The sequence below is a fragment of the Protomyctophum bolini genome (genome assembly GCF_963924005.1).
Source record: "Protomyctophum bolini genome assembly, chromosome: 7".
Classification (NCBI taxonomy): Eukaryota; Metazoa; Chordata; class Actinopteri; order Myctophiformes; family Myctophidae; genus Protomyctophum; species Protomyctophum bolini.
Genome location: NC_137868.1, coordinates 40,935,109 through 40,949,897, shown reverse-complemented (window position 1 = coordinate 40,949,897; position 14,789 = coordinate 40,935,109). Strand labels below are relative to the sequence as shown.

The 14,789-nt window shown below is 43.2% G+C and overlaps 1 protein-coding gene across 2 annotated transcripts in view; it reads left to right on the top strand.

Moving 5' to 3' along the window:
* Positions 1-14,789, top strand: part of osbpl3b (oxysterol binding protein-like 3b) — a 109,319-nt gene that overhangs the window by 76,692 nt on the left and 17,838 nt on the right. For both annotated transcript variants that reach the window (XM_080768908.1, XM_080768909.1), the window contains 5 exons: positions 1,993-2,130; positions 4,178-4,271; positions 7,300-7,553; positions 13,277-13,414; positions 13,576-13,639. In XM_080768908.1, the coding sequence (XP_080625034.1) occupies positions 1,993-2,130; positions 4,178-4,271; positions 7,300-7,553; positions 13,277-13,414; positions 13,576-13,639 (688 nt within the window). The remainder of the gene's footprint in view (positions 1-1,992; positions 2,131-4,177; positions 4,272-7,299; positions 7,554-13,276; positions 13,415-13,575; positions 13,640-14,789) is intronic.

The following is a 14,789-nucleotide window of genomic DNA, read 5'->3' as shown; positions in this document are numbered from 1 at the left end:
GTAGCTCATAACAAGACTACAGTGGATTTTTATTAAACAAAGACTTTGCATGATAGAAAGAGGATAATTCAAACTTTTCGCACAGATGCAATGTTGGTGAGTTTGACGGTGTTTAATGCAATCAGTTAGGACTTTTCTGTGCGGATGAATGGGCTGTCTAGGTGCTACCACCTTGCTGGCAAGATGGCCGCGGTCTGCATATAAGGTCAATTGGCCGTGTTTGGGGCAGGGAAGCTGGGCGTCTAGGGCGATCTTTGTTGCTGCGCTATTGACTCCCACAGGCTGGAGCAGTGTTGATTTCGTTGACTAAAACTACCTTTTTCCACTGACGAAAACTAAATGGAAACGAAATGAAAACTAAGCTATGATGACTAAAACTATAAGACTAAATCTACTGACAATTTCGTCAACAAATAAAAACTACTAAAATGTTAGGAAGGGACTAGTGGACAAGAGATCCACTATACAGTAAGTCATTTTACAATTAGTTGCATGCAGAAAATAGCCAATATACAAGCCCATAACGCGTCACAGCGCGACACGTTGTGGGCTTGTAGATTGGCTATTTTCAGCAAGTGAATTACGACGGCATCAAGGCCCGCCAAAACACATTTTAGTCAACTAAAATCTTATGATATTTACTCGACTAAAACTAAACTAACACTAACACATTCCAGGTGACTAAAATGTGACTGAAACTAAATGAAAACTATTCAAGAGACTATGACCAAAACTAAAATCAAAATTTGCTGCCAAAAACAACACTGGGCCGGAGCGGCGCATGTTAGCAAGGAATGTTGAACAGAAGGAGTCTGACAGAGGTCTGTACATCCTACAAAAAATGGGTGAAAATAATTAGCAAAAGAGGACAGAGGGACAGAAAGAGTGTTGCAGTCACGTGAAGGCTATATGTTCCATGTCTCACATCATGCACTTTAAATCAGCCATCAGAATCTGGTTTCCTCAAGGACTCGTTCTGCCTGATTAATCAGATTTGCTGACGAGAGCTGCAAGCTGATCCACTTAATCACGTCCCTGGCTGGAATCCCTGGGGAACAACCTGTGCTGAACAACATAGCTGTGCTAAGCTAAAAGCTTTCTTCTGAGATTAGCTCTGTGGTGATAGACCATGGTGTCATCTGTCATTCACAAAAAAAAGAGAGAGAATTATTATTATATAAATTATTATTTTAGAATGTACTAGTGCTTTTATATGCGATTAATACTGGTTTTGTTTTGGCCTTGCAAATGAACGAATGGCCATGAAAACGCAGACAGACATTTTCGGGATGACTGCAGTACATAATATATTTATGACGGAAACTAACACAGCCCTGGAGTGTTGAACAGGTGTTGTAAATGAGGACAAGAAAACGTAAGAAGTGTTTGGTTGAGCATAGATAGTCCACACGACCACACCTCTCAATTAAAGGCATGAGTGGAAAGACAAAAAACACAGTTGGGATTAGAAATATGGACACAGGAAGAAAAGAGGCCGCACAGCTCGTAGTCACGATGCTATAGAAACATTTATGGAACCAACTGGTTCAATAAAAGTTTCTAGCATTGCGACTATACGAGCTGTGCGGCCTCTTTTCTTTCTGTGTCCAAGTTTTGCCTGCTGCGGTCAGCACCTCCCCACTACTGGTGCTATACTGCTTCTATACCTTTATAGGATTAGAAATAGGACACACAGTTTATCATAGATAGTTGTCTATGGACCCCATTTAATTTTACGCCCTCAAGAGATCCTGTCAGCCGGGGGGGTGTTGATCGGAAGGCTCTAGTCTACACCTTCCTGGTATAGGAGGCAGGTGTAGCCAGTTAACGGCAATGGCAACACAAACTAAATGTGTGAGGACGAATTCATTGGAGAAATTAATTGGCTTAACGAGGACAAAAGTAATTGGCTACTCTAAATTTAGATTTAACAAAAAAAGGTTTCTGCCCTGCTTTTCATCCTTATACACCTCTCTGCTATGTCTTCTATAGAAACAGGACTCCAGAGAGGACTCCTGTCACCTGGTGCACCAGGCCTCCGACGAGAGCAGGGCCTCCATCACAGAGTCCCTGTCCGAGTTCTTTGACGCACAGGAGGTCCTGTTGTCGGCCAGCTCCTCTGAAAACGAGGTAAGTTCCTCTATGAAGAGGAGGTTCTGCTGTCAGCTATATAGCTCCTCTGAAAATGAGGTAAGGATAATGCGCTGCTCTCTGTGTGCCGAGAGTGAACCCTTTTAATAATGACATTTAAAAAGTCCCCATTAGCAGCTTTTGTCATCCGCACACTGCCTGCCTGACTTGCACAAGCACAGAAACAGAAAAACCTGATTAGGCTCTACAAGACACAACGTTTGCGGTCACCGAGACCTTCCCCCAAGCATGCTTTGTGCTCACAAAAGCCTGAGTAGATGTTAAAATGACCCCCAACTCGTTGGAAAGTGTACATACATACGTGTGTGTGCGTGTGTGTGTGTGTGTGTGTGTGTGTGTGTGTGTGTTCGTGTTCGTGTGCGCGTGTGTGGCAGTCCCATGGCACGCGGCGCACAGCTATGTGTCCTACTGTTTGTCGCAGCGCTATAGAGCGTATGCGCACGCATAAAGTGAGTGGCAGAGTGAGTTTGATGTCGTTTAACGTCACTTAATGCAATCGGATGGGACATGTCTGTTTGGACGTGCGGGCTGTCAAATAGGCATTCCAGCATAACTATTTACAATTTAGGCATTTAGCAGACGCTCTTGATCCAGAGCGACTTATGTACATTAAGCAAAAACACAAGCATGGCATACATCACATTATATAAAATACTATCCAAGTCTACATAAAGTGCTATCTAAGGGGCTAGGCTAGGGCAAGTGCTACGGGCCATGGTGGAGTCTGAAGAGGTGGGTTTTCAGACTACGGCGGTACTGGTATGATGATGATGTCACGTGGATACCCTCTATTTGTCGCATATTTGACATCTGTCTTCCTTCCTGCCCAATATACTGTAGGGACCAGGGGGGGCAGTCAGACAGATATTTTGTGAAGCCACTAAGGAAATCGGGATTTCCTGAAAGTTCATATAATGGCCTGTTGTGGCGCTGTCATTGGGCCCAAAAAAACCCATAGCCCCATAGAAGTCCATGCATTTGGGCCCAACTTCACCTAGACTGTATTACCTTATTAAACATGGTCATGAATACTTTCTGCTTCCAGGCAGTCACTAGTTTAAAGTCTCATTTCTAATGTCATAATATTCTTTTTGGAAAATTATGGTCCCATTTATTAAAAACATGACCATAAAGTTGCGTATGTTCTGAGGGGCGTGGCTACCGTTACAGTCTATGATCGGGATTCCCCACCCACTGGAGTCAAAATAAAAACCAACTAAGAAGAAGGGGGGAAGTCCCGCCTCGTTGTCTGGGCCAGCCAATGGGCCAGCTGGGCCCAAACGGATCTAGAAAGATGGTGATTTACAATTCAAGGACTGGCAGGCTTCATTTTACGTTCATGTTAGACCCGGGGAACGCTTTGTCCATATTTTTTACAGGCTATATGGTAGGGACCCCCACTCGATCATGATTGGAGGAAGGCCCCTCTCATCCTGATTGGATGAAGGCTGGGCCCTCTATAGCCAAAAATGAAACCTACGTTTTTATTTTGACCCCAGGGGTTAACTGGGGACAGGGAGGAACTTCTTATATGGTCAGCACACTCTATAGAGGATTATTAAAAAAATAAAAAATAATAAAAAAGTGATATTTAAAGGGATTAAAGGAGCAAGTTGTGCTTTCTACTGCCAGCTGCTGCTGCTACTACTGCTGCTGCTGTGTTCAGACTCCCCCAGACAGTAGCTCAGGGCTTAAAGTTCTCAGTCCTGGGGACGGATTTCATTTAATCAGTGCAGATGTGCAAAAAAATAATTTTCAGTCTTGGTATTTGTTTTGGCTTTAAGCCCTGAGCTCCATCTCCTGTCCTGTCAGTGGGCAAATGGGAGTTAGTTACTCTCGGGCTAAAAATACCTGAAGAGCCTGTGATGTCGATTCCAATTTGTAAACGCGTTCCTAAGGGAACCCCCCACACACACACACACACACACACACACACACACACTCACCCCCCCCCCCCCCCCCCCTGTGACGCGTGACGCTGCTGAAGGACTGATGACTCAATGACCCTGCATGCCGTGTGTTTCAGGCCTCAGAGGATGACTCATACATCAGCGACATCAGCGACAACCTGTCCATGGACAACTTCAGCAACGAGACGGAAATCGAGCGATCGGCCTCAGGTGTGTGTGTGTGTGTGTGCACGTGCCGCGTGCGTGTGTGCTGGCTGTGAGGCTGGCAGCCAGCACACACACACACTATCATGAAACTGCTGTTATTTTTTTTGAGTGGTGCAACCACTCCTACAATCAGCAATGTCCATGTACCTACCTGTGTGTGACTGTGTGTACCTGTGTCTTTGAGCCTCAGTGGTGTGCGCATGCGTGCGCGTGCTCCTGCGCGTGCACCAGTGGTGTGCGCACGCACCCGCGCCCGTGTGTGTGCGTGCACCAGTGGTGTGCGCACGCACCCGCGCCCGTGTGTGTGTGTGCGTGCACCCCCGTAGTGGCAACACAATCGAAAAAGTCCAAAAGTTTCGCAAAAGTCCCAACTTTCTCCTGTCATAGTGGTATGTGGATCGACTGTGGTAGTCGTCGCTAAACCACGCGACAATCATTATTATGCATCTTCAACAACACTGGGATTATTTATGGACCTGCAGCAGTATTATGTGAGTAATTACTTTTATCTATGTTGGACGTTTGTGTTGCTGCATCATGAGCTTGGAGATCTGCTATTAAAAAAAGCTCAGAATACGACCCGAGTAAAAATTTAAATTGTCTTTGATGAGACCATCGGCACGCGCAAAGTCAAAATAAAGTTTTCTTTCGTCTAAAATATAAATATCACGTGCGCAAATGTTTTGGAATGCATCATCGCGAGGACACGCACGGCACAACACAACACAGCATGGACCTGTGCAAAGTATCTGTCGTCTGCCCGTGCAAGGCACCGCCACAAATAATTCGATCGAATACTAAATAATTTGCAGACATAATTAAGGAGGAGACGCAGGGCACAACACAACACAGCATGGACCTGTGCAAAGTATCTGTCGTCTGCCCGTGCAAAGCACCCCCCCCCCCCCGGGATGACGTTATGCTGTAGTCTCCAAGGGGGAGAGATAAGCTAACGTTAGCATGAAGAGAGAAGCTAACGGTTATCTATGTTGGACGTTTGTGTTGCTGCATCATGAGCAGAATACGACAGAGTAAAAAATAAAATTGTCTTTGATGAGACCATCGGCACGCGCAACAACACAACAAAGCATGGACTGTGCAAAGTATCTGTCGTCTCGTCTGCCTGTGCAAAGCACCAGCTACAGGCTAACATTACACTGTAGTCTCCATACAGGGTGTTTACTTATGATGACCATAAGATAACTGAAGCTACATGAATACATAATAATAATACAACTTTATGCCATTGTTGGTTTAAGTTAATTTGTTTGATCCAGGGATAGCCAGTAGCTCTCTGCTTCAAAACACAAGTTCATGTTTCAGCTTTATTATATTATATATAATATATATATATATATAATATAATGAAGCTGAAACATGAACTTATATATATATATATATATATATATATATATATATATATATATATATATATATATATATAAGCTTTTTGGTATGTGAGTGATGCAGCACTTTACTTTGGTTTGGAGTTGAATTAAAATAAAACTCTAAAGTATTCAACCAGTGTGTGGACATTCTATTCAAAGTTTTCAAATGTTTAGCTGTACTGGCATACACTGTTATGTGTACTTGAACCATTCGTTATTTAAAAGATGGTATTTCAGGCAAATATTGAAGTTATTAAAAAATAAGCCTATCCATCATTGCTGTAGGAAAAAAACCTTGCTACCCATCCTTCCCACGCAAATAAAATAAAATAAATTCCTTGCTACCCATCCTTCCCACGAAAGAAAATAAAGAAATTCCCTACCTACTCAGCCCAAAAAAGCTGTAGGCATACACTGTTATGTGTACTTGAACCATTCATTATTTAAAAGATGGTATTTCAGGCAAATATTGCAGTGGGGGGGGGGTGGGGGGGGGAGTTGCACCACTCAGTTCACACAGGTGTGATTTTTAATTAACCGCCTGCTGATCCTAACCAGATGCCTCTGAAATTCTGTGCATATGACACTGAAATCCTCCCCTCTCTTTGCAACGCTCGACACGGCCCTGCTCGGTGGTGTCTCCCGTGGCTCAAGTTCGGTAGAGCCAACTCAGCCCTGTCCGAGTTGTAGCCGGACAGAATAGTAGTAAACCATGTTAAACCCGAACTCGTCCACTACGACCCAGACACGGTGAAATAGCACTTCCGTACTAGTGACAGCCACGCCTCTGTCGCGGTCAAAACAGTAGTCGGTGTAATTATGTACGATGTATACGTATTTGGGGGTTTTCTAGACGTGTATGTACGGAATTGCAATTCCGTGCTATTTCGCCCGTTCGGCCTAGAAAGTAGCGGTGTTGTTGTTGTTGTATTCCTGACAGTGGTGGAAAAAGTATTCAATTGTTTTACTTAAGTAAAAGTACCAATACTGCAATTTACAGTACAAAGTACAGAAGTATCGGCATTGGAATGTACTTGAAGCACTAAAAGTAAAAGTATTCATGTTGCAGAATGTCACATTTCACAAGTTCTTAAAAAGGTTATCTTTGAAAAACAAAAAGAAGGGTCCCGCAGAAAACTTGCCAAAAATGTTGCTCTTTAAAGAGCAACATTCTTTGGTTGCTCTTTAAGTTTTCTCAGACAGTGTGCGGGACCCTTTTAAAGTATGCTTTATTGCCCTACGCACCTGTCACTAGCCTTCTGAGGTGTGCATCGGCCTTTTGCTAATCTACAAGCTCACAATGCGTCGCGTTGCAACGCATTGTGAGCTTGTAGATCGGCTATTTTCAAATGGCCGAAATGTATAGGGTTGAAGTGGTTAGTTAATGTATGTGTTCTAATCAAAATTTAAAATCGCCAAAGTAAATAGTAACTAATGTTTTCAAATAATTGTAGTGAAGTAAAAGTAAAAAATTTGGCTCCGAGATGTAGTGGAGTAGAAGTAGAAGTAGGAAATACTCAAGTAAAGTACAAATACCTCAAAATTGTACTTAAGTACGGTACTTAAGTAAAAGTACTTTCCACCACTTGATTCCTGACCTGTCTGTAAAGAAAATACAAAAAAATGAAACCCTCTCGCCGCAGGCTGCGCTCAGAACGGCGCCCCCTCCTCCCAGGGCCAGCGGAGGAGGTCGTGTTTGCCCGCGCCGTGCCCCAACACCAGCAACGTCAGCCTGTGGAACATCCTGAAGAACAACATCGGCAAGGACCTGTCCAAGGTGGCCATGCCCGTGCAGCTCAACGAGCCTCTCAACACGCTGCAGAGGCTGTGCGAGGAGCTGGAGTACAGCGAGCTGCTGGACCGCGCCGCCAGCACCACCGACCCCTTTGAACGCATGGTGAGGAGAACCCGACCCTATATGTCTCTCACCGATACACAGAGTTCTCGGTGGTGTGTCTACCCAGTGTTGGTCCAGTGTTGTTTTTGGCAGCAAATTTCTATTTTAGTTTTAGTCGTTGTCTCTTGAATAGTTTTCACTTAGTTTTAGTCACATTTTAGTCACCTGGAATGTTCTAGTGTTTAGTCTAGTTTTAGTCGACTAAATGTCATACGATTGTAGTCGACTAAATCTACAGTTGATTTAGTCGACTAAAATGTGTTTTGACAGGCCTTGATGTCGTTGTAATGACATATTTTACACTTTGGTTGCATGCTGAAAATAGCAGATACAATCTCACATATATAGATTGTATATCTGCTATTTTCAACATGCAACCCAGCATAAAACTGGATCTCTTGTCCACTAGTCCCTTCCTAATATTTTAGCCTAGTTTTTATTTGTTGAGGAAATTGTCAGTATATTTAGTCTTCGTTTTAGTCATCATAGATTCGTCTTTATTTAGTTTTTATTTAGTTTTAGTCTGTGAAAAAAGGTAGTCGACGAACATTTTTCGTCTTAGTTTTAGTCGACGAAAACAACACTGCGGTGGTCCCTCCGTCATTGTCCATGGGGAGGATTTCAGTCTCATAATGTACAGATTTTTGGGGTGCCGTGCATGTACGGAATTACAATTCCGTGCTATTTCACCGTGTTTGAGTTGAGACTGGGTAGTGAGAACACTGCCACACACCACTGACCCCTTTGAACTAGGGCTGGGACTCCATTCAAAACATTGATCTAATTAATTTGAGGCGTTGAATTAATCGAAATGTATCACATTTTACTCGCATATCAATATTTGACCTGAGAAGGACTTTTTTTTTCTATTCAATCGGATTTTGGTATACGAGTGAATCAATGAGTGAGGGTTTTTTTAATATAAATTTCCATCCACTGGGCCAAACAAATGGGTCTGATCGGCTTACTTCTCCCATTGCGTATATAAAAATGCGTTTATTTTTAATCACGTTATTGTTTCTGTAATTCGAAATTAATCAGTTAAAGCCCCAGTTTGAACGCATAGTGAGAGCATGTTTTTTGTGTGTGCAAATCTTTGAATATATTTTTAAAGCAAACAAATTTGGAGGTCCCTGGCACAACATATTTTTGAGATGTGGGAGGTCCGCAGCCAAATAGATATATCATTTTGCGGGTCCTTGACATGAAAACGTGTGAGAACCACTTGACATACTGTAGCAACATGAGTCTTTCAGAAAATGTCTGTCTGTCTGTCTGTCTGTCTGTCTGTCTGTCTGTCTGTCTGTCTGTCTGTCTGTCTGTCTGTCTGTCTGTCTGTCTGTCTGTCTGTCTGTCTGTCTGTCTGCCTGTCTAGAAATGTGCACATGTGCACAATCACTGTTGCTAAGAGCAGTGTATAAACCTCCATCAATGGCTGGGGCATATTGCAGATTAGGAGTTTTGATAAGATATCTTGCTGCCAGATAAAGGTCAGGCTGCATAAGCCGCGAGGAGACCATTCCCGCGACCCGAACGCAAAATGAGCTTACACAGTATCTGTTAAAAAGTCATTGGAATGTCAAGGTCTGCGGTCAGCCCATATGGAGTAGAGGCTTACTGAATGTGAATGAGGCCATTAGGAATAAAAAGCTGTAAAGTAAAAGGTTGATTCCCTCCATTCCTGCCCCGCTCCGGTAGCCTCCTCCAAAAACCCATCAGAAATAGACTAAATGTATTCGCATCAGAGCCTTATCCTACCACTGCTAAAGGGGTTAATACCCCTTTAGGAGTGGTAGGATAAGGCTCTGATACTTTGAAACACTTCTGGGGTCATTTTAAGGTTTTGCAACCCATTTTTTCACCCAGTGTCGATTATCTAATGTAATCCTGCATGGGCGCTACACTTCCTCTGCCAACCTGCGGGGGCAGTGGACTGACCTCATGCTTCCTTCTATGCACGAGGAGTCCAAGCTGCTTCTTTTCACCTGACGGGGGAAGTTTCCCCGGCCGGACGTACTTGATGCTATTACAGATTGGTTAAAGCTATTATTACAGATATGTGAGCTATCGTCAGTCTTAGACCGCAAACTATCAATAATGATTATTCAAGGCCTGGGCCTTGGGCTCAGCGGTCAGGGCAGTGTGCCTCGGGTTCGACTCCCGATCCTGACGGCCTGTACTGCATCATGTCACCCCCCCACCATCTCTTTCCCCCATTTCCTCTCAGCCTAAAAAACATTATGGTTATTCCAAAATATTTACATTTACAATGAAGGCATCTAGCAGAACGAATTATACATTTGCAAGGTTGTTAGTTGTAAGTACCAAACAAGAACAACAACAACAAGTGGCTGAGGGATTGTGCTGAGTAGTACTAGGAGAACAAGTAAACGGCACACCTGCAGACAATAGCAATTAAACAGACAAGATGAAGACGGTGAGAACTAAGCATACAAAATGCGTGCGTGCGTGTGCGCGCGCGCGTCCAGTGTCTCATCAGGCAGGAAGGCGACACCACTATAAAAATAATATTTTGTGACAAATGGAGTACATGTGTTAAGCGGCTCTTGTTTCACATCTGCGCTCACTCCTGGAAATAGATTTGATCGATGTAATGGGAGCGGATGCAGAGAGGCTGGAATTCGAGATGCCTGAATAATACACGGCTACCTGCTAAGCTGCCTTTTCGTCTGAAATCTAAACTCCTGTAGTTTCTTGCATCATTCTTCAAGTAGCACAAGGGGTGGCATTCATGTCATATCCTTGGTTATTGTCTCCTCTCCTAGTACTGTGGGTGACTCTATGACGTAGTGATTATGGAGGGAGTAGTGATTATAATAATCATCAATGTATAGCACTTTGTATCTTTTTAAACCCTATAGTTTCCCAAGTCCCCAAGGTTTTCCCTCTACACCACATCTCTTCACCAAAAACAGCGAGACAAGATGTTGCAACTGAGCTTGTAGATTTGCTATTTTCACCAGATGTTTGCTTATTTTCTCCTAATGTTCGCCTATTTTCTCCTAATGTTCGCCCACTGCATCAGAGATGCAAACAACACACAAAATGTGCGAGAAACAAAAAACAACAATGAAAACATAAAATAATTGTGAATTATGAGTTTTGATAATAAATTGAAACACACACACCGGCTGTAATCGGGTACTGTAGGTACTGTAGGCTACATGATGTAGGTCTAAAAACTGTATTTTGAGGCGTGATTTAAAAGGGAACACTGAACTCGCTAGCCGATAGATCCTCAGCGAGGTCATTTCAAAGATCTACACAGGGTCTAATCTCCTCCCTGATCTCAGGGTCTCTGGTGCTGGTGAAGGCCGTGGACAAATACGTAGAATTTTGGCGGTCCTTGACATGAAAAGGTTTGAGAACCACCAAAGTATAACCAAGTGTTTTTAGAGAGATTTAGAGATTTTCAAGTGCAAGCCCCGTCGTCTCATGTTATGAGACATCACTACATGCTTGAACACTATTTAGCTGTTACTTTTGCTGTTGTAATCACAGTATTGAAATTAGCCACTAATGGCCCGTCTGGGCACCTAAGCTGCCGAGCCAGCTGGACGGCGTGCCGTGGGTTCGACTCCCGAGCCCGACGGCCTTTGCCGCGTGTCACTCCCCATGTCTCTCCCCCCCTTTCCTGTCTGTGTACTGTTCCCTGTCCATAAAGGCATAAAAAGTCCCGAAAACAAATCCTAAAAAGAAATTGGACACTAATTGGCCCGATTTAAATATTTGATTGGTTACTTCGTATTCAATGTTGAATCGTTTTGAATTACGGCTTGAGAACTACTGATTTGTTGTTGTAGAAATGTGCTCTTCTGGGTTTTAATTAACAGCCTGAATGCTTCATCCTGAAACTAATTGGTGAGAGTATGTGGAGGAGCTGCAGTAATCTAGACCGGGAGGAGATGTACACGTGTAGGAGGCGGAGAAAAGTGCAGCCCTGAGGAGGCGTCTGCTTGTAAAATAACTGTTGTTGTTAAGAAAGAGAATCAGAAGCAAGTATACGAGCCTGTGTGCACGTTGTGGAAGTAATGATGAGCGCTCGCTGCTCCTGCACAGCGGCTGCGGGAGTGGATCCTCATGGGGCCACTCTTATGCTCAACTCAACTCCACTTTATTTATAGAGCACATTGTACATGACCAGGTCAACCAACGTACAGGTTCAGAGACAAAAACAATACAATATAAACAGGCATTTAAAACATGAAAACAAACAGGCACTTAGAAGAAATCAAAAGCAAAGATATACAATATAAGCAGACATTACAAAGGAGCAAATGAAGCAGACTATTGCACTAGTGAAGGGGGCTACTTCAACTGTCGTTAAAAGCCAGGGAGAAGAAGTGGGTTTTAAGCAAAGATTTAAAAGTTGTGATGGACTGGGCAGCTCTGATGTGAAAAGGCAAAGTGTGTTCTCAGAGTCTCAGTTTAAACTCTGTATTTTACTGCGTGTACCATGATGATGATGATGACCATTACAAAAGGACCCCAGAGTCGACTGAAGCACTCTCCTATATCAGCCATCGGCTACTCTAAGCTCCATTACACACAAGTGGGGAGGAAATTACAACTGCCGGCAATCTAAAAGAGATTTCACACAGTCATTTGTGTTTTTTTTTTTTTTTTTTTTTTTTCATGGCAAAGTTCTCTGGGACTCATAAAATTTGTAGACATGCAAATTAACCCCCCCCCCCCCCCCTGTTTTAAATGAGATTTTTTGTTTTGTATTTTCTCATCAAAAGCATCTTTGTATACGCTATATAAATTCCAGATATTATTATTATTAAAAATAGATCACCTATAGGTGACAAATACAATTTGTTGGCCGGGCTACTCAAAGCTAACAGATGCATGCCTACTTAAAGTGAAGGTCGCATGCATGCTGGCTACTGAGTATATTGTCAGAATAATGTAGACAAATCTGGGAATACATTTCTTACCAAGAACTTTCTTCACCAATGTGTTTGTAAAAGTGTCCACTAACATATATTAAACCATTGGTTTCTATTCAGCCACCCATAGGGGAATTCTTGACAGCTGCTGACAGTTGGGGTAAACAACCCTACGTATATAAGGCAAAATGTTCTACATTTTAATTATGCTTCAAGTACGTAGCAGCCATGTGACGTGTCAAACTAGGGGGTTTCATGATACTGAATCCGTTCCAAGCATTTGTTTTGCACGAAAAACACTCCTTGGGCCAAAAAACGTCATCACAACTGTGATGAGGTCAGCACATCTGCGCAAGTGGATATGGCCAAATCCCAGACTACTCAAAGCAACAGGGTGTGTCCTCTCTGGATAGATACTGTAGTGTACACTGTGTCATTATGACATCATAGACTTCATACACAAAGCGAAAGAGTTTGATTTATTGATTGTTTGCAAATGCAAACAGCATGGGTACAGTCATACATTTGGGCTAAAAGGATGTGGTGCATGTTTTGATATGCGGCGATAATCGACTTTCGGAAATGGAAGATTTCGGAGAAAATTGGTAATAAAAGCAGGCGCATGCACAGGGATTTAAGTACAGCTGCGGAGCTGGTCATGGATGAAATTGGATGTTGAAATTGAGGTTAAACGAACTTGCAAGGTAATCTACATCTACAAGAAATGGGGCTTAACGGGGGTTATGTTTGTCAATGAAATGTGAGTCCGTGACGGTCCATACTGAACCAATTAGTGCTGTCTGTGTGCAGGTGTACGTAGCTACGTTCGCTGTATCGGAGTACGCAGCCAGCTACTACAGGGCGGGGGGGAAACCTTTCAATCCTGTCCTGGGAGAGACCTATGAATGTGACCGACCAGATAAGGGCCTCCGCTGTGTCGCAGAGCAGGTGTGTATACGTACGGTCACCACTGAGCACGCACGCACACGCACACACACACACACACACACACACACACACACACACACACACACACACACACACACACACACGGAATACATTTAATTTCCTTTCACCCAAATTGAATTACTCTACTCTTTCATCCGCAGGTCAGCCATCACCCGCCCATCTCCGCATGCCATGCCGAATCTAAAAACTTCACGTTATGGCAAGGTAGGCAAACTCGGAAAACCTCTGTAAAAGGAGGAGTTTTGGAATAAATGGCGCATCACGGTAGTTCAGGCGGGCATAGAAGTCGAGCCGGGCTCCACATATACGGCCACGGTTCTAAAATGGTTCAATCTACAGTACTTGGTCTATTTAAGCAGACCTGAGAAGAAAGCCTCGCTACTTTTCACATAGATGTGATAGATGTACCTCACATCTGCCTCACCCAGTCAGTCTTCCTCAGAGTCTATTAGCAGTGTTGATTTTGACAGCAAACTTTGATTTTAGTTTTAGTCATAGTCTTTTGAATAGTTTTCATTTAGTTTTAGTCACATTTTAGTCACCTGGAATGTTTAGTGTTAGTCTAGTTTTAGTCTAATAATTATCAGAAGATTTTAGTCGACTAAATCTACAGTTGATTTAGTCGACTAAAATGTATTTTAGTGGGCCTTGATGGCCGATGGCTGATGTTACACTTGCTAACAATCTACGAACTACAAGCTCACAATGTTGTAGACCAAGTGTAAAATGACTTGTCTTTTTCTGATGCTGGATCTCTTGTCCACTAGTCCCTTCCTAACATTTTAGTCTAGTTTGTTTTATTTGTTGACGAAATTGTCAATATGTATTTAGTCTTAGTTTTAGTCATCATAGCTTAGTTTTCATTTGGTTACCATTTATTTTTCATCAGTGAAAAAAAGGTAGTCGACGAACATTTTTCGTCATAGTCGACGAAATCATCACTGTATTTAAGCAGCACTACAGTATTTCATGCTCGTCATGTCTTGCTGCTGCCACAATGACAGCTCATCAGTGTTCAAACTCCCTCCACCTCCCGCCTCCTGCTTTAGTTTGACTTATAGCAGAGGTTTTCAACAGGTGGTCCGCGGACCACTGGTGGGCCGTGAAGGTATTGCATGTGGGATGGGATTATTGTTACCGCTTTCCACCAGGAGAGGGAGACAGTGGGCACAAAACGTGCAGGTTGTAGGCAGCTTTAAGCATGCCCTTTTATCCAGAGTGTTTGTGGTTCACTGTGTGTGACACTGATGTTCAGGCTGTGCGGATTAGAGGATGGCATTTTTGGGGGGGGATTCCCGTGGGATTCCCGTTGGATGGGATTCAAATTTGTATTAATCCGGTATTGGGACGGGAA